This window comes from Gopherus evgoodei, chromosome 14 (genome assembly GCF_007399415.2).
Source record: "Gopherus evgoodei ecotype Sinaloan lineage chromosome 14, rGopEvg1_v1.p, whole genome shotgun sequence".
NCBI classification, from domain to species: Eukaryota; Metazoa; Chordata; order Testudines; family Testudinidae; genus Gopherus; species Gopherus evgoodei.
The window spans coordinates 6,030,821-6,053,302 of record NC_044335.1 but is presented as its reverse complement, the minus strand read 5'-3'; the positions used below and the strand labels follow the sequence as shown (position 1 = coordinate 6,053,302).

General features: G+C 44.0%; 1 protein-coding gene across 1 annotated transcript in view; it reads right to left on the bottom strand.

Annotated features, from left to right (window-relative positions):
- Window positions 1-19,013, bottom strand: part of LOC115635028 (peroxidasin homolog) — a 58,599-nt gene extending 39,586 nt beyond the window's left edge. Inside the window, 3 exon segments of the mRNA XM_030533219.1 lie at window positions 11,084-11,155; window positions 18,753-18,971; window positions 18,973-19,013. Of these exon segments, the coding sequence (XP_030389079.1) occupies window positions 11,084-11,155; window positions 18,753-18,971; window positions 18,973-19,013 (332 nt within the window).
- Between the last annotated feature and the right edge of the window lie 3,469 nt (window positions 19,014-22,482).

Sequence of the window (22,482 nt, the reverse complement as noted above, 5' to 3'; positions counted from 1 at the left end):
GAAAGAAAAGGAACGACCATTATCTGCTTGCAGAAACTCAGCGCAAAAGTTTGGAGCAGGAAGTGCAGAAGCAGCACACGTGCAACTGAAAGAGCAAAGGGGTTGAGTCAGGCAGAGCATGATCCTCCTAGGGAGAATAAATCCATGATCCGAGATGAACACTTCTGCAGTGCAAGCTCTTACACCCCACTCTGCTGAGCACAAGTCTTCAGCTTTGCATTTCATCCAGCAGATGGCACTGCCAGTAGCACAGAGCCCCGTGACACTATGCCGGGACACTGGTCCAGAGTCACCACTGCTTCCTAACACGCTTGGGAAAATGGGAAATATTTTTATTTGCCTGTTCGAAAAACTGGAAAAGGCAAAAGTTTACCATTTGCCCGGAGGTGTTTGCCCACTTCTCATTCCTATCTGTGCATGTACCCTAGGTTTCTCTGTAGCATCCATGACCATAGCATCTAAGCTCTGACTATATACCCAACATTCCTTCTACTGGCAAACTCCCAGCCATTACAGGGTGTGCTGTCACTGCACAGTTAGCCCAGGCTATTATTTGGGTGTTGTCCCTAACCCCCCACTCCCATTCACACACATTTGGAGGTGCTTTCAATGTGGGCTAGCTGGCTCGGCCAGGGAGAGGGTTAGACCCCAGGGCCACGTTCACTGTGGCTGGTAACCACCTACCTCTCAAATGCTGATTGTCCTCCAGTGCCCTCCCCCAATCCTCCATGTCTGTTTTTCTAGGCACAAGTTCTCACACAATTCACTGGGAAAGACTCAGAGAGGCCCAGTAGACTTGCAATGCAAAGAACCCAGAGATACGCCCCCAGACGTCCCAGCAACACACACAAGTGAGTGCACCACCACTGAGGATAAAATCACTTGGGTAGGGCTTTTCTCACACCTGTGCTAGGCTAACCCAGGTGCTCAGCCCTGGGTGCTGATCACCTTGGCTAACCCTGAAGTAAAGACATTCCCACTGGCTGTGCCCGTGGGTATTGCAGAAACCTCTCACATACAGCTCTCTGTTGCCTCATCTCCAGCTTCCCTGTGATTCCCGCTCAAGACAACAGCTGACAATGCACCTCAGCCTTGAGCTGCAAACATGGCGATGATTCTACTTCCGGTCTCTTCCAGGGCTTACCAGCCATGACTATTATATCCAGCAGGCCCATGAGGCAGGCCTGAGCTTAGGGTGCAGGGCTTTTCCAGGTGCCTTTTTGTAGTGGCAGACTGAGCAGGCCTGAGTGTTCAGGGGGTCCCAGATGAATGGCTGCCCAGCATCTGTCTAGCAGCTGCAGCTGCCTTGGCCGAAGGGAGGAGGTGTGTCGGCCGCACGCACCAGAGGAGCGGCGTGCCAGCTGGCTGGGGTGGGTGGCTGAAGTGAATGGGAGGAAGGGAGGCTGAGGGCATGGGAGAGCTGCAGAACCAGCACAGCAGAGCTAAGTCTGCAGCCCAATCCTTTGCATTCTGAGTCATCCTAGATGCAGCACGTAGCAGCTTGTTGAAGCAGGAGGGTTAAGGATATAAGGGAGAGTTGACATCAACAGGTCCAGAGCCTCAGAGCTAAGATGGGATCAAACGCATTAACTTTGAACGCAACTGCAATGCAGTCCCAGATCTTCTGTGGTGAAAGGCTAGTACAGGTGAGGAGCTGTGCCAGCTTCCATGCCACCAAAGCACTTGTCTTCCCGATACTGGCATTGGTCATGGAAAGAGGCACAAGAAAGGGGCGGAGGGGGACCCTCTAGACTCGTTGTGCTGTGTTAAGGAGGGCTCCGTTCACAAGCTCATAACTGCAAGGCAGAGATCGCGAGGCTGAATGGCTCTGTATTTGCCCAATTTCGTTAACGATCAGCATGGGCCATGTAACAGGGGCTGGGAGAGTTCCAGCTAGCTGACAGGCAGCCGACAGGACCTAAAAGCTCACCAAGGTTGGAAAACTTGAGATAATCTTTCATTGCCGCTGCAGGACCCTACTGAGAATACTAGACAAGGTCAATCGAGGAGCGTATTATGCTTGCAACCTTTCAATAGTCTAACCTGGATTTGTTTCTTTTAAAGCATTGCAATTTATCAAACCTCCTGCTTCAGGGAAAGAAAGCAACGGGCTGGAGCCAGCAGGGAAATCTTACTCCAGCCCAGGCTGTTTAGAAGCCCCAAGAGACCCTCAGTATGTTTGCAGTGTGCTCCTTTCATGGCAGTTTCAAAGCCCACCTCCTTGTCTCACTCCCTGTTAGATTCTGAGTACAAAGTTTCCTTAGCAAGGGGGTTTACAGATGTCAGCTCGGATATTTTACAGCCACCCTGCCTGGAGACTTTGCCACACAATCTGCTGCCCTTCCCCTGCCAGCCTACAGGAAGGTCGTTTTTATGTATTTATTTATTTAACAGCGGGGGAGAAGCATTTAATTCTCCAGCTCACATTGCCTCTGGGCATCACACCGCATGTTCAGGACTCCTGCACATGGACCCTGACCCATCCTCAAACCCTTCAGAATGTTTGCATCCAGCACATTAGCAAGAAACAAAAATCCAGAACAAATCTCACAGGGGGTTGGGTTTTTTTTTAAAAAAAGTCATTTTCTTTGTGATTTCATAACCCATAAAGATGCACGGGGCAAAAATTTGCCCTGTAACAAGCCAAATTCCACAGCTTCTTTCAGTTTCACTGCAGGAAACAGACTAAAATGACAAACACTCAAACTGCGTAGGGTTGCTGTCTCCCGTTCTTTGGGGCACATTGCAGCATGACCACCACCACTACAGAATGTTACAATTAGAACTGTGCAAACATCTGATTTTTCTCTTCACTGGCAATTCTGAAAAAAATCGAAAAGGAAATCCATTTTCTCATTTCGGGTTGAACAAAATGCTTCGATTCAACAAAAATGGAAATGTGTTATCATTACAATCATTTTTAAATGTTTTTGATTTTTTTTAAATGGGATTGAAGCAAAAAGACGTGTTGAAACAATCAAAACATTGTTTCAAAAACGTCAACACGTTTCAATTCTTTTCTGAATTTTCAATTCACACTTTTTTCAACCTGAACAATCCAGTGAAACTGACACAAATACATGAAACATTTCTGTGTCACCAAATCTGCATTTTGTCTCCACACCCAAAAAAAAAAGTTTTGTATGAAAAATTGCACCCAGTTCTAGTTTAATGTCAACCCCAAAAGATTCTCACTCTGCTTTACTGTCAGGCTAGCCCTATAGTAGGACAAGTTACAGTCTGGTTAAATATCAGGCCTGTCCATACCAATTTGGAATGACGGAAATCCCAAATGCTTTGGTGTCATGAAGGGGCAGAAACAGGAGTTAGTCACCCAACTCCCCCTGGCTTTCAAAGGGAATCAGGCACCTAACTGCCCTTTGTAAGCCTCCACCAGAATTCTTATCCTGTAGTCCCACGATGCAATATCTGAATAAACAAAGTAATTGCTACACCTTGATTTTACCACATGTATGCCATTCTTCCTGCTACAGAACTTCAATTTGTTTAAAGCATGTGCTTAATGCTTTCCTGAAAACCTCCTGTCAAATGTTGCCATATACTTTTAAGACATACTTCTGTAAAGGTGCATAGGTGTAAGAGAGTTCTGATCTACTAAACTTCCACCCTGACTTTGTTTGTTTCTTTGTTTTAAGAAGTCTGTTTCCAGTTGTCTTATATAAACCTGGGAAATTCCATTGCAGCAAGAGGAAGGCATGGCTGTTGCAGCTTGATGGGAAAAACAGCCATATTGTAGGTGATTTGGTAAAAGGCCATTGTCAGTTCGCAAAGTCAGTCACTCCTCTGCACCATCCATGTGGGATGCCAGCAGACTCTGAACATCGGACTGGCAGTCATAGGCGCCGACTTCCCCTCTTTCCGTGGGTGCTTGACCCTGCCTCTGCCTCCACCCCTTCCATGAGACCCCGCCCCTGCCCTCCCCTTCCCCACCTCCATTCCAACTCCTTCCCCAAATCCTCGCCCCAGCCCCACCTCTTCCCCACCTTCTCCCCATAGCATGCCACGTTCCCACTCCCCGCCCCCACCTCCTGGAGCATGCTACCAGGCTGCCAAACAGCTCCAGCTCTGGAGCACCTATGCTAGCAGCACTAAAAGTAGGGGTCTCTGCAACTTGAACTCATGAAATAATGCCTTGCTTTGGTAGCAATACTACTCTTAAACCTCTCAGGCGGAACAGCCACTAAAGGGAGACATGACACACACTGTGCTCCTGTGTTGTGTGCATAACCTGAAAACCAGCTGCTGGATTCAAGAAATGTTTGAATCTCCTACACTTCATTCAGGAGAAATCAAAGCCCTTTTAAGCTTGCAACTTGTTCCAAGCGATTGGGCAGACAGAGGAAGACACTGGAAACAGCTGATACATGGATGGACCCCTTCCTCAGCAAGTCGTTGGATTTGTTGCTGGCCTGGGCTTATTTTTCCCATCTGAATGCTTTCCCCCTTAGTGCTGCCTGGATGCTGGTGAAGTTGCTTGTCAGCTATTCTCCATACAGTCTGGTTAGTCATTTTCTGCTGCTTCAGATGGCCACAGTGTGTTTTCTGGGCAAAATTTGCAAGTCCCTTCATCTGTTTGAAAGGAAGCAATGAGCTGTAAGGTTGCTCCAGAGAGAAACTTGCATGTGCAGTTCCAGGGTTTGCTCATATTTCTTTCAGCTATAGCAGCTTTGCCCAACTCTGGCAACCGGTTACATTGGCACCCCAATGCAAAAGTTTGTGTGTACATGGACACGAACCTGCACGCAGAGCCGTGCTGCCTAGAGGGCAGAGAAATCATTACCTTCTTTCCCTAAGCCAAGGAAAATTCATTTGGGATACTACCTAGCAGTACTTTCACTTAATGCCTGATATTTTAATCCTAACATATTTCTAAAACGTTTGCCCCGCCGAGCAGCCTTTTCTTGGTAGGTGGTAGATGAGAGGCTGCCACCAATCAAAAAGATAAGAAGGGCAGTTCAGCCATCCTATCCCCCTCCAGCTGGCCTGGATCACATGCCCTCATTTATTGGAGCTTGAAGAAGAACCCAAGGAATCGGGGACTGGAAAGGCAGAACTCTTGTACATTTCACTGTCCTGTCTAGTCACAAGTAGCTGGTCAGGCAGGTAGTGTAGATTTGCATGCGAGCCTACCAAAGTAAAGGTGAGGTGTGTGTTTCCAATTTTAGGCCTGCCAGCCTGCATATTGTCCCTCTGAAAGTAGCTTGGCTGTCTCATTTCGCTTCCTGCCAAACATCTGTCCACATCGCAAAGCCATGACCTAATTTGGAATGAGTTGTTTTCTTTACTCCAGGGCTGGAAGAGCAGGGAGCTCATCGCACCTAGATTGAGGCGTTTTGGCAGGACTGTGTGGAAAAAGTCTGCATAGCTTTGTGATAAGATGCACACCTGTCTAAGGTCTCTCTGTCTCTACCTAGGCATTCATTCCACACTCCTCGCCCTAACTGAGCCCCTTGAAGAATGACACGAATCCACCATGTACATCGATGTTGGCCTTTTCTCCTGATTGCTTTTGGCAGTTATATATTCCATGGTGCTATTTACAAGGTTAGGAATATTGGTCCTGGTGTTCTACGCAAATAATAGCTTCAGCAATTACATTTCACCCACTTTAATTTACCAGTCACTTTAATTGGATAGGTATTGCCACTTTGTTTTGTGTCCTTTTCATTGCTGCATTTTATTGCTGGCCTAGAATCACAGCTGCCCCTTACCAGCACAGATGTAGCTGAATTTCAGCAGTACGGAAAGTGCAGTGATTATTGCATGGGATCCGCAAGCATATTGTATATGACCTTCTGAAAGGTGCTATATAAAATCAATACATCATCCTAATAGCACCTACCCACCCATTGCCTGACTTCCAGCTAGCATTACGAGTCCCTCGCTTCCAGGATTAAATTCAGCTGCAATTTAATTTTAACTCTGGGAAAGGCAGGGAAGCGAGAGAGTGACCCAAAGCCATGCCTAGGAGGTGGAAGTTTTAGTTGGCCTGGGAGCAGAGCAGACAGAGTTGTTGGAATGTATAATGTGCCTGAGCTAGATGGGCACGTACAGCATGAATTCTCTTCCAGTCCACTTGACTCAACCCAGCTCTGCTGCCAGGGTTCAACACACAGCAAACTGACGGCATAGGCTGTGCAAAGCTGCTGCAATCAGGAGAGGGAAAGAAATCCTGATTTAGAGGTTTTGGGAGGGTGGGACCAGGGAAACATGTGCCCGTTCTATCACCACATGTGCCTGAGAACTCTTGTTGCTGTGCTGAAGCCTCTGATTTACTTTACCCCATGCTCCCCATGAAGACCTGCGGTATAGCCAATTCCACCGCCAAGGGGTGGCACACAGCTCTGTTCCCCAACCCATCAGGACAAGTTATTGTGGCAATATCGCATGTCACCATAAAGCCTCCTGTGACGACTGGTTACTTCTTTAATTATAATTGTCCCGCTGCCACCTTGTCCTTCCCAAACCTGTTTGCTGTAACCAGTCGTTGTCTTTTGCCAGACTAGAAGCTCTTTGGATCAGGGACTGCCATTTCATTAGGTGTCTCTACAATGGGGGTCCCAGACATTAACTGGAGTTCTAGATGCTCCAAGGAATAATAGTTAGCATTGAGAGCTATTGTGGGTATCTCACAAGTAGTGGCATGTGACGAGTGTGAAATTAATCGGTGCCCGATTACAGGTCCTCAAGCACAGGCCTGGATTACCAGTACTCTCCATGCAGCACTGGAATCTGGCGCACTGGTAGAGCTGAATAGAAGAAGCTTCCAAAGTACCTATGCTGGCTCCAAGCAATGCAGGCTCTTCTTGGTGAGGCCAAGGACTGGAACAGCGCAGGTCAGAACTCAGGACAACCAAGCTCTGCTCAAGGTGGTACGTGACCTTGCACTGCATTTGGCTCTGGCTATCAAAGCTCACTTCCTCCAACCCTGTCATTCACACAATTGATCCACTCATCCAGGGCTATTAAGAGCCCAGAAACCTGAGCCCGCTACTCAGCTCTAGTTCCCATTAGGAACAGGCCTGGGTAAATAGCTACATGGTACCAGCATGAACAGGAGTCTATCCATTGACTTCACTGGCCTTTGGATAAGGTCCTAGGATACATAAATATTTGATGATTGCATTGTGTTAATTCCAAAAATACTGGCTCCCAATGCTCCACAAAGGGGGAAGCATGTGGCAGATTGCTTGATTTTTCTGAACGAGGCAAACACACACTATGTAACACTGTCTTATCTTGCCAGGATCTCCCTCATCCAATGTACAACAGGCTTCTTGGCTGGGCTAGATAACAGAAGATCTTATATTAAAGTATAAACAAGATGGCTCAATTAAGCGAAAGCAGCCTGTAGGCAATACTTTCCACTGAGTGCAATTGAACTGGAATGAGAACGAACAACTTCTCTTGCTTAGCACAGATCAGTTAGCACGTGGGAATACAAATTTACACTCTCTCGTTATTTTGTATTTGTATTACAGCAGTGCCTACAGAGTCCAACCAAGACCGGGAACCCATGTGCTGGCTGCAGTGCAGATGCAGTCCCTGGCCTCAAAAGTTTACCATCTGTATAGATAAGACAAAGGGACAGAGAAAGGAATCAGATTATCTCTCTTTTACAAGATAGGGATTGCGGCAGAGAGAGATTAATAGTGAATCTTGGCTTCATTGAAGTCAATGTCACCCCAAGGGAACTGACCTCGGTGGTCCATTGGCTAGGAGACTGAACTGGGAGTGTTCTTGGTTCTGCTAGTGACCTGCCTTGTTGTCCTTGGTGAAATCTCTGTGCCTCTTCCCATTCCTTGTCTGTATAGGCTAAGCTCTTTGGGGCAGGGACTGTCTCTCAGGGCGCGTTTATACAGTACACTGCACATTGGGGCCTCTGCTACCACACTGAGTCCCAGTCCAGTAACATAACGATTTATTTACAGTAAAGATGGAAGAAAGCCCCAACTATCAGAGCCAAATTTTGGAGGAAGTTTGAAGGGGCTGTTTGAATCCAGGCCTTTTGGTATGGCTCATTAGAGCATTAAAGCTCGGTTGGAAAACCTGGACCTTGATACAAACTTTGTCCAAGTGCTGGGATCCCAGGTTTTTGGTCCAACCCATGTCTTCTAAGTAATATACATAAGGCTTAGTCAATCAAAATCTGCTGTTTCTACCTCAGGGTGAAATGATAGCCAGACACTGGGATGTTCTTTGCATTACAGCAATGAGAGCTTGTATTAAACAACTCAAATTTTTATTTAAAACTTTCCATCGCACGCCAACAAGCGAACCCAGGGCCTGCTGTAAGGTGCAGGCTGCAGTTCACCCTCTGCAGTGCGGTCATCTCACCTTCCAAGGTGGAAGGTGACCGTTGCTGCCTGCAGCCACATCCCATGTCCTTATGCAACCCCACACACACTCCTGCTGCCACCCCTCGATTGAAATCCTCTCAGGATCCTCCCAGTGGTACACGTTGCTCTCTGTGGGAGGAAGGGTTGGATGAAGGATTTGAGGACTTGTTTCTAGTCACGACTGCCCACCCTAAAAGCTTCCTAGAGCACTTGTAGGGCACTTCACCTTTACGAATCCTCCACAACACAGTGCAGTACTTAAATGGTGATTCCCGCCCCCACTTTGCAAATGAGGAAACCAAGGAAGCAAGGTTAAGGGACTTTCCGAAGGCCACGCTACAAATCAGTAGCATAGCCAGAAACAGAGAGTTCTAACTCCCAAACCTGTATCAACAGCCTCTTGTTACACCACAGTCTGTAAGAGGAAGGAGTTCAGTGTTGACTTCACCCCTTATGCAGGACCTGCTGTGGACACCACCTGCCCATACTCTGATTGTGTTTGCTCCACTGATTGCATCTGCAAAGCCGTCTTGCTTAATGGGCACTGAGGGCCAGCTATGCAAATACCAAACAAAAGTCTGGGGCTGCATGCTTACCCATGTCTGGCAAACGGCTACCAACCAAGCAAAAAGCACTTAAAAATCCCCAGCCAATCATGAGATTGTTTTAAAATAATACATTTCAGAATCATTTTATTTGTATGCTAGTTTCTTAGCCTTTACAATGCATTTTCTTCATGGGTTCCAGATTTTTCATTCAACCATGAGAACTAGAATCTAAAAAAAAAAAAGTAGAGATTCATAGAATGTGGGGCCTAGATTCTCAGACAATCCCTTGATTCTACGAGATGGGGCTGTGGGAAAGATGCAAGTACCAGTTGCGAGACTCACAATAAAAATCATGAGAGTTGGTTGATGTCCGTAATCCAAGGCTGGCTGAAAACCTCTTTCCTTTCCACCTGGTTTGCTCCTGCTCAGAACTTCTAGAGGAAGGTTTCTGCAGGATGCATGTGGTTTGGCCAACTGGCTCCAATGAGAGGAACAAACCAAGGTAAACCCTGTTTTTTTAATTAGTCAATAATGAAGTGGTTCTCTCTGATAAAGACACCAGACACTAAGAACACAGGCAGCCTCCACTCACAAACTAGACCGAAATCCTTATCGCATGGATCTTCCTGCCACAATCCTTTCACTACCCTGGTTCTCTAGACTGGAGAGCCTAGGCTTCTCAAGAGGCCGGAGTGGGAAACTGATTGAGGTTTTCTTTTTAAGTTTAGGTCCAAGAACACAAAAACTTGGCCACAAAGTCATTCTGAAAAATGTACTTGGAGCTTTCCTCCTGGTATTCATTACAACTACAACAAAGGCTTCTATAATTTCCTTTAATTCAAGTATGGGGGGGAAGGTTGTCAACAGATGGTTCAGTAGCAAATCTTGCCGCAGGCTCTAATAAACCGATGGGCATTGTCAGAGGCCAAAGAATACGGAGTCCCCGTTCCTGAATGTTATAACTAGCAAGCCCCAGAACGACACTTCAAGTACAAAAGATCAAACAGTAATAGGAACCAGAGATCTCTACAACGCAAAACATGCGCTGTTACAATAAAGGCCCCCCCAAAGCAAACTAAGGTCAGTCCTACCCAGTGGAACAAGTAGCAAGGTCTATTCTGGCTCAGAGGTAAGAATATAGTGAAGGGATTGTGGTCTGCTCGAATTCCCACCAGCACTAGGATGAGCAAAGGGGAATGCTAGAGTTGGAGTGAGCGCCAGCAGCTCAGCAGAACACACTTACTTTACTGCCGCTAGTGAAGGCAAAGAGTATGTGGATATTGGTTCTTCATCTCACACTAGGGTTACAGAATATCACAGAGTAACCAGAGGGTAACCACCCAAGAGTGATATGTGCACAAGGTGTCCTGGTCTTCAGCTGTGTAGCTGAGGTAGGCAAGGGGGAAAAAAAGACAGCTTTAAGCCATTGCTCTGTTCATCTGCTCCTGGGTCAGCCAAGGCCAAAACTGTCCTTAGGGGCTTCTCTAAGATCTACTGGCTCTACGCGTCCTAGGCAGCTGTCAGGATGCACCACGAGAAAAGACAGTTTCATTGCTCAAATGGAAGTCATTGAACTCCAGCTTTCACTGAAAATGGTAAGAAATTTTCCTGGGTTGGACTGGGGGAAAAATTTTATGCAGAGAATTTAGCTGCATCCCACAGCTCTGGGCACAGCTGAATGAACCCACACGACTGATATCTTTGCTAAGTCATTAGAGGGAGTGGCCAATGCATTCATATAGCCGTTAGACTTATGGCACATACCCTTTATCTAACCCAAATATATCTAACCCAAATATCTTTAGTCTATTATATGTCTAAGCTCCCTCAGCCGAGAAAATTGTGCCTGTTACATTAGCACTGAACTACCCATTTGGTTCCTGTAATGATCGGTGCAGATAGCCCTTCCACCAACAGGTGGACCTGCATCTTTATCTTCATGCTAAGTTATCTTGTTTTGATATTATGTTGCTATCTTGGTTCATGGGGGCTAGGAGGAAATTAAGTCACGACTGCACATACTGGAGTTGTTACTTGCAGTGTTCTAATAATTCCTTTAATTTCTATAAGCGAGATTACATGGCAAAATCAAGAGGGTCTCATATTTCTGATTCTTTCCATTCTCTGTACCATGATGACACTACAACTGGGTGACTTGAGATGGGGGCAACTTACAGTGTATTGAGATTCTTCAGTCTCCTGAAGGCTCCAGGTTGAATCTCTTTGATGCGATTGAAGCGTAAATCCCTGAAAGTGAAATGATATCAGTCAGTGTACATCTGAGAGCGAGATTATCCATTAGCAACAAACATCATTAGCTGTCTTGGTACTTTAGACCTCAGCATGTCAGGCCTAAAGGAGCTTGAGAAACTACAGCAGATGAAGAATCCTTTCTGGGATGATAGAGTGGCTACCCGTGTTTGCTGAGGCAGTCTGAACCTCCCTAGATTTATGAGCTTCACCTTCATTTCTTAAGAATCTGACACGTAGTTGCCAGATTTTGAAAGGGAGTCAGGTGATCAATTGCACTAGTTTGTAACACAGGATTGTTGTGATTGCTAGTGGTTAATGTTCTGTGATTACCTGTGCAATTACCAAACTTGCATGCACAAAACATGGTATCTGCACATGCAACTTGGGCAAACCTAACTAAAGCATAAACTTTGCCCCTCGTTGCCAGAATACAGGTGGATCTGTATTTTTAGAGACTCATAACAAGGATTCAGTATTTCCAAATGGGCACTGAGCAAGTTTCCAGCAAGTGCACAGAGGAGCACATATGAAACCCTATATTTGCAGGCAGACTCCCGCATATGTGGGTGCACTGTCTTTGCAAACACATTGCCTGAAATGGAGCTGCACATGCTGGTGTATACAGACATGCACACAGTTTTGTGGACACTCTTATTAAAGCTCAGGGCCAAAATTTTGGCCCTAAAATGGTCAAATCTTGCTGAATAGCCTCATACAGTCAGCATTTCAAATTAGCTCCAAAATGCTGCCGGACTCATTGTCCCTTTCTGCATTTTCAGTTAGTGCCATTTCATTTAGAACTAGCAGAGTCCGTTGTGGCAAACTTAAACGGCTCTCTGTGTAACTGCACTGACTTAGACCCTAAAATGTTACATTCTGACTGCTTATTAGATGATAAAATAAGTGCTAAGTAAACAAGCAGAAACAATTCTACAGGGAACGTGCATCCATTTGGTGCCTTCAATTGTCCAATGTGCTATGGCAAATTTTGCCTTTACCGCTGTAAAGGGCTGTAGATAGGACAGGGAGGCTGGGTTAAAAGACGTAGATAATCTAGCATTTGCTATAGAAATACCACCACACCTTCCCCAGTGAAGTTAACCCAGGGGAAGCATGAAGAATGATGGAGGATAACAAGGGGATTCGAAATCAGATAGAAACAGTCCAACCTGAGGAATTATGTTGTATTGTTTCTGATCCTGTCAGCTGTTAGCAGAATAATCCTTCCCAACATCACTATGCTGAATCATTAACAAGGGAACATACAAAGCAATCAGTGAGAGCACACAAACCAATCAATGGCTCCTGGAATCAGTTTAAGTCAATTAGGAATCTGTTTATTCCAAACCAGAATAAAGCCCCCACATCAACATAAGTGTCCAGGCTGGGGTTTGCACCAGTGCATCTAAAATTGTTTAAAAATAGATTGAAGTTAGGCAGGTGCAACTTTCTTGTGTAGACCAGGCCTGTGAGACAAGGGGAAATTGAGCATTGGCCTGTTAAACCCAGGGTTGTGAGTTCAATCCTTGAGGGGGCCACTTAGGGATCTGGGGCAAAAATCAGTACTTGGTTCTGCTAGTGAAGGCAGGGGACTGGACTAGATGACCTTTCAAGGTCCCTTCCAGTTCTAGAAGATAGGTAGATCTCCAGTTGTTGTTGTTGTTGTTATTATTATAAGTATCAGTAAACAAGATTACACTTCAGGATAAAAATGCAGGAAAAAATCAAATATATCCAGTGTTGAGAGCCTTGCGCTATAGAGCCAGCTGTTCTTCTCTTTTGTATTTACTGCTGGACTGCTTAACTTTAAGGTTACACAGAGAGAGAGAGAGAGGAATTCTGGTAACCCTTTAACTAAAATCCAGAGCCATTCCTGAGGCCAGTCTTCTCAAATTGCTTAGCACCAGATTTTCTGTGCTCAGCACCCACAATTGGAGCCAGATTCTTCCAGCAGCTCCCATTGTGACACTTAGGACAAGAATTTCATAACTCAGCAGCCAATATGCAGAGCTTGTTTGGAAATCCAGCCCTGGTCTGCAGATGTTGGTGTGATGAGTTGGCAGCCATTTAAACAGAAGACGGCATTTCAGGCCATAACCACCTCGCTCAGTTTCTCACACAACACAGAATTTCTAGGAACTAGTTTAGTAGTAATTAAAAATCTATTTCGCTTTCCTTTCATACCATTAACACTTTGGCTTGCCTTTATCTTCAGCACCCCAGACTGGCTACAGCACCTGAAAACACCGAGATACTGCTAGTGTTGCTAAGGATAATGGAGTGCTCTTGTGTTCATTTGCATAGAGACAATTTGATATTTTTAATTGTCTTACTTCTGTGATTTATAATGAATCTGGGTAAAAGCACGGTGTCTCCATAGCACAATTCACCCTTGATAGAACCCCTCAGCTACTCACTACACTGCTGCAGTCGAGCACTAACACTGTTAATAGAACAAATCTCTAGTACAAAGTTGATATCAATGGATCACACAGATTTATGCCCTCTGAGGATCTGGCTATTTGTACTGAAACCTGTCTACTGGAAATACACTTTCCTAGCACCACAGGAGACACTTGACATTATACACAGTATTTAAGAGTGGAGTTCAATAGCCAGGAACATTCAGAAGGTTCTGGTAGGGAGAACCCTACATTTTCCGGTGCCTTTTAACTAGCAGATGTGTTTAACTGTGAGGCCTGCTACATATCTATGGCACAAAAACTTCTACGGGGATTTTGGCTTTTAGAAATTAGATTGGGGTCTGCCCCATAACGTGATAAATAGAGATATGCCTGAGGAATGAAGCATAGACCCAAATTTGAAATTGCCCAGAGCCCATCTGTGTGATCAGATTTGGGGGTTACAGTTCAGTCCTCTCTCTAGTGACAGCAGATGAAGAAATTATTTGCATCGCACCCTGAATTTTATCCCCATAAAATACTAATACAGCAAATAATGTATGACATCTCCCCAATTATTTTGGAGTGGACAGATGTCACAGACACTGAATGAGGATAGGCCTATTATGTACAAGGAAAACAGCTGATTCCTCTGCTGGTTTGTGATGTGAGTGCCTCCCTGTTTATTCCAACCTGTGTTAGTGTGCAGATTTCTCTTTGCATTACTCCTTCCATGGCTAAATGCATGAAGACTATGTGAATCATCATTTGCCTACTCTTAGCCCAACACGTCTGTTGATTGCACCTTTGGGAAGAGAGCCACAATTTCATTGGTGGTGGCTACAATGGGGAGGAGAAAAGATGTCTGAAGAATAAATATTTGGCCCTGAGACAGATTTACAAATTGGCAAATTACACGGCCAACTGCTGACCCAAGTGATCCCAGTTAATTTGATCTATTAAGTGAGAACAGCAGCTAGGGGGGCTCTCTCTTGCAAGGAGGAGATTACAGTATGATCCTAATCAAACCAGATCAGCTTCTTCCTGGGATTCATGTCAGCAAGCAGCAGGGCTCCCTCAATGCACTGGATCTTGCCCATATGTTGACTGTTCAGACATTGCCCAAATCAAATAAATACAGCTCTCCCCTCCTCCTGAAAACGTGCATCGAATCTGATCAAGGAGCAACAAAAGGAAGTTTCAGAAGCACAAAGGTAAATTTATCCCCATCCATGGGTCTAACAAGGAGACACAGACTCTCTCAGTCTAAGATGAATTGCTACTGCATGCCTTTATATTGATTACTTAGTAGAATCTGTTTCGCTTGCTTCAAGCCACAGCCCATAGATCTTTACTCTGCGTGTGCACATGCATGCAAGTAGAGGCACTTGCTTAGAGAAAGATGATGATTTGCTTCACCCACCCACTACTGTAGCATTGCCACCTCTTTGAGGAAATGCGGCAGCTGTATAAACAGCACACAGACATTCTATGCTTCATTTTAGGACAGCAAGAGGAAAGAAGATTCCGCTGAAATTGCAGGGCAGAGGTGGAGTAGTGAGGCAGAATACAAGCACCCAAGTTAGAATTTGGTAACCACTGCCCTTACAAAGAGCATCTTGGGATCTTCATCACCATAAGATTTTCCATCTCATTTGAAAGATAGAATAACAGAGTTGGAAGGGACCTCAGGAGGTAACTAGTCCAACCCCCTGCTCAAAGCAGGACCAATCCTCAGACAGATTTTTGCCCCAGATTCCTAAATGGCCCCTCAAGAATTGAACTCACAACCCTGGGTTTAGCAGGTTTAGCATTGGCTCAAACCACTGAGCTGCAGAAGTGCTCCTCAAATAGGGAAAAGGGAGATTATTGAATAATCTTTCCTATTTTCCTTCTGATAAACTGAGTTTTTCAGAGAGAAAATTCTGATCAACACGAAGGGGTTTCATTCTGAGGGCTATTTACGTAGCCTATATAGAGGATGAACTGGAAAGAGATAACACTTGGTACATTACACATATATGTTTAATGCAGAGAAGAAATTAATTGCTCAATTCCCCCACTTTCCCCCCAGTCCACCTGTGCAACAGAAATTTTGGGCAGGAGGGTAGAAACAACGTGAAGAGAGCAGCAGTTCCAACAAGAACACATTTGCTCAGTATGGTTTCTTAAGGCTAATATGCTAAATTTTTATATCACAACTTTTATCCCCAGCGATCCCAAAGAGTTTCACAAACTACATACATGATCCGCCCACTAAATGCAGCCATGTTTGGGGAGAAGAGCAGCTCAGACAGTATGCTGCAAAACAGCGAGGGAAGGCAAAATGTGTCATGTTGGACAGACACAGAAAATGCATAATTAGTGACAAACTCCGTGAAAGGGTGGTGGACTGACTGGGTCATTTTCAGTTCATGCCAGCACTGACTTCAGGTCACAGATGCTGCATGTTCTTTTCTTCCACCCTGAGTTAAGTTTAGTTAGCACATAACTCAGAAGTAGATCTACCTATAATGCAAAGGAGAATAAACCATGTATAATATGATTGGAATCCACTAGCCTCCAGCTACAGGGAACTTCTTCGCATTGATGCCTTCTCCCCATACCAACATGTTTCAAAGTTTATGGTTGCAAATGTCACGCTATAAAACAAATGGCTTAGAAGGTTAAAGACCTATTGAAATTTTCAGAGTGTATGTTTCACAGCTGTTGCCTTCTTTGGCCTGTTGGCTAAATGAGCTGCCTTAGTCCCACTGGTAACCAACAAATCACATCTGGCAAATCCTGTTCCAGTGGAATGGATGACAGCCAAAATACATTTGTAGTTATACATCATGCATTTTTATAGCTTACTTATCTGTACACATGACAGCCATCATGTCCCATACTCAGAATAAAACGAACAGACTTCATTACCAAGGATAAATATTCCATTGCTAAAACCAGACACTGGGCCAGATCCTCAGCTGCACCCAACTGCGGGGGATGAGAATCAAAAGGAGCCAGTAACAGCTTATCAATCCTGGGGATGGTTCTAAGCCAGTCCTGGGATCACCTAAATCAGGCTAAGGGCTGCTTTAAGTTACACCAGCTGGCTACAGCCCCCCAGGAGCCATCCTGTAGTAGGAGATTGCTGCAGCACAGTCTGTGCTGGCCACAATTCCTCCCACTTCCCTACATGGGGTGCTCAAGAGTGGCACTGGAGCCAGCTACACTGGATCTACACCACCCATCACTGCCTCCATCAGAGGAATGCCCGTCTGGGGACTTGCAGCTGCTTTTGATTTTATAGCAGCACAGATACAGCTGGGGCCCAGGATCTGGGTGTTCGTATTTGTATTTCATACCAGTACGTTCTGTTCATATCAAACTATGACTTATGAACATAATTCCATATTTTTTACTCAAAATAAGAACTTCATGACCTGGCTGTTAATTTTGCCAGACCTCTGGACATTCACACAGATGCAGTGTGCCTTCTCCTGAAAGGAAGTAGTACGACTGTCATAAAAATCTGGAACAGTTGGCATTTTTAAGATGTACCTTTTGATCGTTGGCAACTTTTAAACAGTATGTGAATTATTAAACATTTTTATAACAGATAAAACAGAAAGCTGCCTCTTAGGACTATTTATTTCAATTAGATTATAAAATCCTCAGGACAACCAGAGAGATAGTGTATTTTTTATTTGTATATCTTTGCAGTGACCTATGAACAACAGAGAATATTTAACTTGGTTTGGGTGATCCATAAAGATTTCTCAATATGAGCTTGGTTTTTAATTAGATGGACCACATTAGACTGAGCCACGAATTCTCCTCAGAAAGTGTCTGAAATATTAAATGCAGTGCAGGAATATACATCAAAATGGGATGGCTCTTATTTAATTTGACATCTGGGCCCAAACCTGAATAATCCCATTCAGATCTCGGTAGTTTGCTACCTTTGACTGTCACATTAACCCAAATAACTAGATTTTCTAAACTTTTAGACATGCAAAAAGTACCAGCAGCAGCACCAGGAGGAGCAGTAGTGTGAACTGATAGCCCTGTGTTGTCTAACCACACTCAGAGCACGAATATGCCACAGTGGTTAAAACGTGAGTGGCTGATGGCATACTGTCTCCTGCAGTGTTCCCATTGTTGCCAGCAGTAAAGCTGCACTAGTAACAACAGTGGAAACATTTTAGGGAGAAAAAGCTAGGATAGACCCCCCAGCTGAGATCAGAATTTGGTCAATTACAGTCACATGAACATGATCCTCAGCTAGTTAATTAATTGTGAACAAATTCCATAATCAACAGCAACGTAACTGAGAATAAAACTATTTATACATCTTTAACAATTTCCTGTCTGCTTTTGACACTGTCCAAGAAATCATATCTAGATAACATGTGTAAAGATACTTTGGTATGGGCCAGATATGTCTTAAAACCGTTCTGGAGTTTTATAATTTACCATTCCTTAAAAGCAAAGGAAGTTTGTTCTTCCACATCTATTTCAAGAAGTTCTACAGAAGCCCCAGATTGGCCTCAAAAGGCTACATGAATTCCCTCTCTTTTTGTTACTCAGATCTTCCATTGAAATAGGCACAGCCAACAATTCATAGTCTGCTCCACTGTAAACCCTCCAACCTCCCCCTTTTTTTTGGAAGACTACGAACCCAGTGGATTTTTAGGAATGTATAAGGTTTATCACTCTTGTTTGGTATCCCAAATAAACCTTCAGTTCTTCCCCTCTCTCTTCCCCCAGTTGGGTCTGGAAAGTAAGAACCTACAGGAAAAAGCAGATAAGGGAACGGAGTCGCATTTATAAGCAAGAAACAAAACCACTGTCTCTTTGCATACACAAAACTAGAACACCCAGTGTCCCCCCCTTACCCCAAAGCTTTCTCTCCAATAGCAAAAGGTGATCTATCATTTTCCTTTAAACAAACCCTGCTTAGGGATTAGCTTTGGAGACTCAAAAGTCATTGTTTTCATGTGATCTTAGTTGTTTTTTAGTTTCCCATAGGCGTCCAGTTAAATATCATTAACTGATGCTAAGTGAGACAGTCTCTGAAGAGATGAGGCTTTTGCAATACAGGCATTCCTGCAGGAAAAGCAAGGTGTAGAAAGCATGGCTTTTCTTTCCTCTCCTCAAAAGGCTGATCATACAAAATAAGCAGTAAAATGAAATTGGCTACTTACAATATGTTTGTCTGAGGTGGGACTTCAGGGATGTTTTCCAGCATCAGATGCATGCACCTTACTGTAGTCCTAAAGCACAAGCAGCGGCTAGGACAGGAGCACGAGAAATCAGGCAAGAGAAGAAAAAGCAAGAAGCTAGGAACAACTGCAGACTTGACCAGCATTGTGTTTGCTGGAGTGTACTTTCCCTGATTCTGAACTGCAGGGAGCTGACAAAAGTTTCCCAGCCTTGAGGTCCAGGAGGAGGGGACTCATCAGCATGTGTTTTCAATTAAATTAAGGCAGTTTGACAGTGTAACCTTCCACCTCCTCTGCCATAATGTACATTGTTTGAGATCACACTGCTCCCCCACCCTCATTTAAGAGTTTGTACACAGTCACCCACAATTGATTTTGACTTACTCCCGCCTTGGCTCCCAGCTGGAATAGTAAATTAACTCCTCAAGTTCCTCTTTGGCACATTTCTACATTTGTTGAAAAGTGCACATAACAGCTCTCTGACATTGGTAAAGTCAGCTTTGCAGAGGTGAAAGAAAGGATGGCTTTGTGGTTAAAGCACTGATCCAGGACTCAGGACAGCTGGGTTTAACTTACTCTACCTGACCTTGAGAAAGTCACTCTGTCTCTTCGGGTAGGTCTACACTTCGAGCTGGAAATGTAAGAGGAGACTGCACTAGTTCTGACCTCTGAGTGGCACACTAAAAATAAAGTGTAGCCACAGCACCACGAGTACAGTGCAATGGGTCCCCAATTTTGTGTGGTGCTACAAACAACAAAATAAATCAGCAATATTCAGCTATATATAGTGGTGGGTTTGTTCTATACGGTTAGTGGCTAAGATAAATAACCTGAAGATAAAACAGTACAGTAAGGTGCAATCCAGCAGACTAGAAATGCAAGAGTAAAATGGACTAAATGACCTAACTAGTAATTCCCATCTCTCATTTCTAGGATTCTCTGATTGTTGCAATATAGACTAATTTGATCAACTAATAAAATGCTTTGTTGATGGGATGCCATGCCCTACATGTAGAAAAATATGGATTATGGATAAAGGCATTTTTTAAAATTGCCTTTTATTTATTGTATAAAGTAACACAATGAACCCAGAGTTGGAAATAGTGATACTAACTCTCCAAATTATAGAATTTCAACCCCCTGCACCCATGTTTTGCATTGTATGACAAAATTCACAAGTGAAGGGAAGACCTAATGGTTCTTCATACGGGACATCCTGCCTCTTATAAAAAGCTTAAACTTTGAGTCTGCAAGTTTCAAAATGATTTTTAAAAGTGATGTGCAGTTTTAAATTTGTGTATTAAGCATGAAAGTTCATTAGTAGATTGGGCAATTTCAGGAACACTGAACATGGCAAATTTCCAGGCTTCTCTGTCTGCAGGATCAACTGAAAGTTCTTTTTAAGTCCGTAATTGTTTCCACCTTGTAAACTGTAAAATACAATTAAAATGACAACAACATAATTAACAAGAGTCTGATTTTAACCTTCAAAACCCAGGAAACTAGGAATCAAGGATTGTGTTCTAGCCATAACAGATTCTCTCAACATTAGGCTACAGACATAGGTGTTACAGAGTGCAAACATGCCAGACTGATTTAATGGAGTTTTAGCCTTCATCCTGTATTTCCTCGCATTTTGTGGTTCCCTCTATCCCCAAGCCTTTTATATTATTCGAGCATTTTAAGTTTGGGATTTTTTGCCGGCTTGCCCCCCCCCCGTCCTTTTAAAGCCATTTCCCTATACTTAATGACCTTCCAAACCATGGTTTAGATAATATATTCCAGAGTGTTACCAAAATAATTCCCCCCTGACACATGCACACTATTTATAATTCTCTTCGGGGAGGCACAATGAACCAACCGTACTATAATAGCTTGTGGCTGCTGCATTACATCTGACCAAACCTTTTAGATAGTAATCTTATAGTTCATGTTAAAAGTCATTCACTTCCCAGCCAGAAAAAGGAGACATTGTACACCAGGTTTCTGGTCTAACCCTCAAGAAATTTTCTGTCTGCTTACATTGGCACCGGTTTGAAAACTAGGCAAATTTGCTGGAAATCTTCCACCTTTACTCTGTAGACTTTATTCTTGTTTATGAGCAGAGTGACCTCTAGTGGCCAGCAAAAATCCCTCATGATTACATACTGTGAAAGGCTAAAAAAACCCCACTACAGCAGTGGTTCCCAAACTTGGGACGCTGCTTGCGCAGGGAAAGCCCCTGGTGGGTCGGGCCGGTTTGTTTACCTGCCACATCTGCAGGTTTGGCCGCTTGCGGCTCCTGCTGGCTGCGGTTTGCTGCTCCAGGCCAATGGGAGTTGCTGGAAGCGGTGGCCAGTAGGTCCCTCGGCCGGTGCCGCTTCCAGCAGCTCCCATTGGCCTGGAGCTGCGATCAGCCGAACATGCAGACGCGGCAGGTAAACAAACCATCCCGGCCCGCCAGGGGCTTTCCCTGCACAAGTGGCAGAACAAGTTTGGGAACCACTGTACTATTCATGTAATTCAAACTACTGGCATCCAAAGAGCAGATAGCCTCAGATTAATGGCAGCTTGAACTTCTAATTGACAAGTTAAATTCAGTTCCTTCCTGTCTGGGATTTATAAAATAAGGCAACAAGATTTTGATTGAAGTCTTGAGGCCCTGAATGGCATGAATTCTTCTGACTCTTTCTGTGGTGGCTCCACATCTCCTCTCTTTCCAGACTGAAATCTGTTGGAGCAGTATAGCATTATAACAAGTACTTAAGTGCAGTTCTGCTCTGAAAAATTACTGTAAAAAGGCCATGAAATGTCCCACATTTGTCAGTGTCTTCCAAATCAAGTTTCTTCAGTGTGCTAAAGCAATATGGTTTTTCTAACCATCAGCTATGAGCTTGGAACCTTAAAGTCAAACTGGATTTTTTTTTAAAAGAAAATAAAAATGGCCATACTGGGTCGAACTAATGATCCATCTAATCATCCTGTCTTCTGACAGTAGCCGGTGCCAGATGCTTCAAAGGGAATGAACAGAAGAGGGTAATTATTGAATGATCCATTCCTTGTTGTTCAGTCCCAGCTTCTGGCAGTCAGAGTTTAGGGACAACAAGAGCATGGGGTTGCATCCCTGACAATCATGGCTAATAGCCATTGATGGATGTATCCTCCATGAACTTATCTAATTCTTTTTTAACTCAATTATACTTTTGACCTTCACAGCATCCCCTAGTAGTGAGTTCCACAGATTGATTGTACATTGTGTGAAGTACTTCCTTAAGTTTGTTTTAAATCAACTGATTATTAATTTCACTGGGTGACTCCAGGTTCTTGTGTTACATGAAGGGCTAAATGACAGTTCTTCCTCTGCTTTCTCCAGGCCATTAATAATTTTATATATCTCTATCATAATCCCTCCCCCCATTAGTCATCTCTTTTCTAAAATGAATAGTCCTAGTCTTTTAAATCTCTGCTCACACAGAAGCTGTTCCAGACCCTTAATCATCTCTTACCCTTCTCTGTGTTTTCCAATTCTAGTATCTCTTTTTTTAGATAGGGTGACCAGAACTGCATGCAGAATTCAAGGTGTGGGCATACCGTGGATTTATATGGTGGCATTATGCTATTTTCTATTTAATTATCTTTCTTCATGGTTCCTAACATTGTTAGCTTTTTTGACTCCCACGGCACACTGAGAAGATGTTTTCAGACAATTATCACCTATGGCTCCAAGATCTCT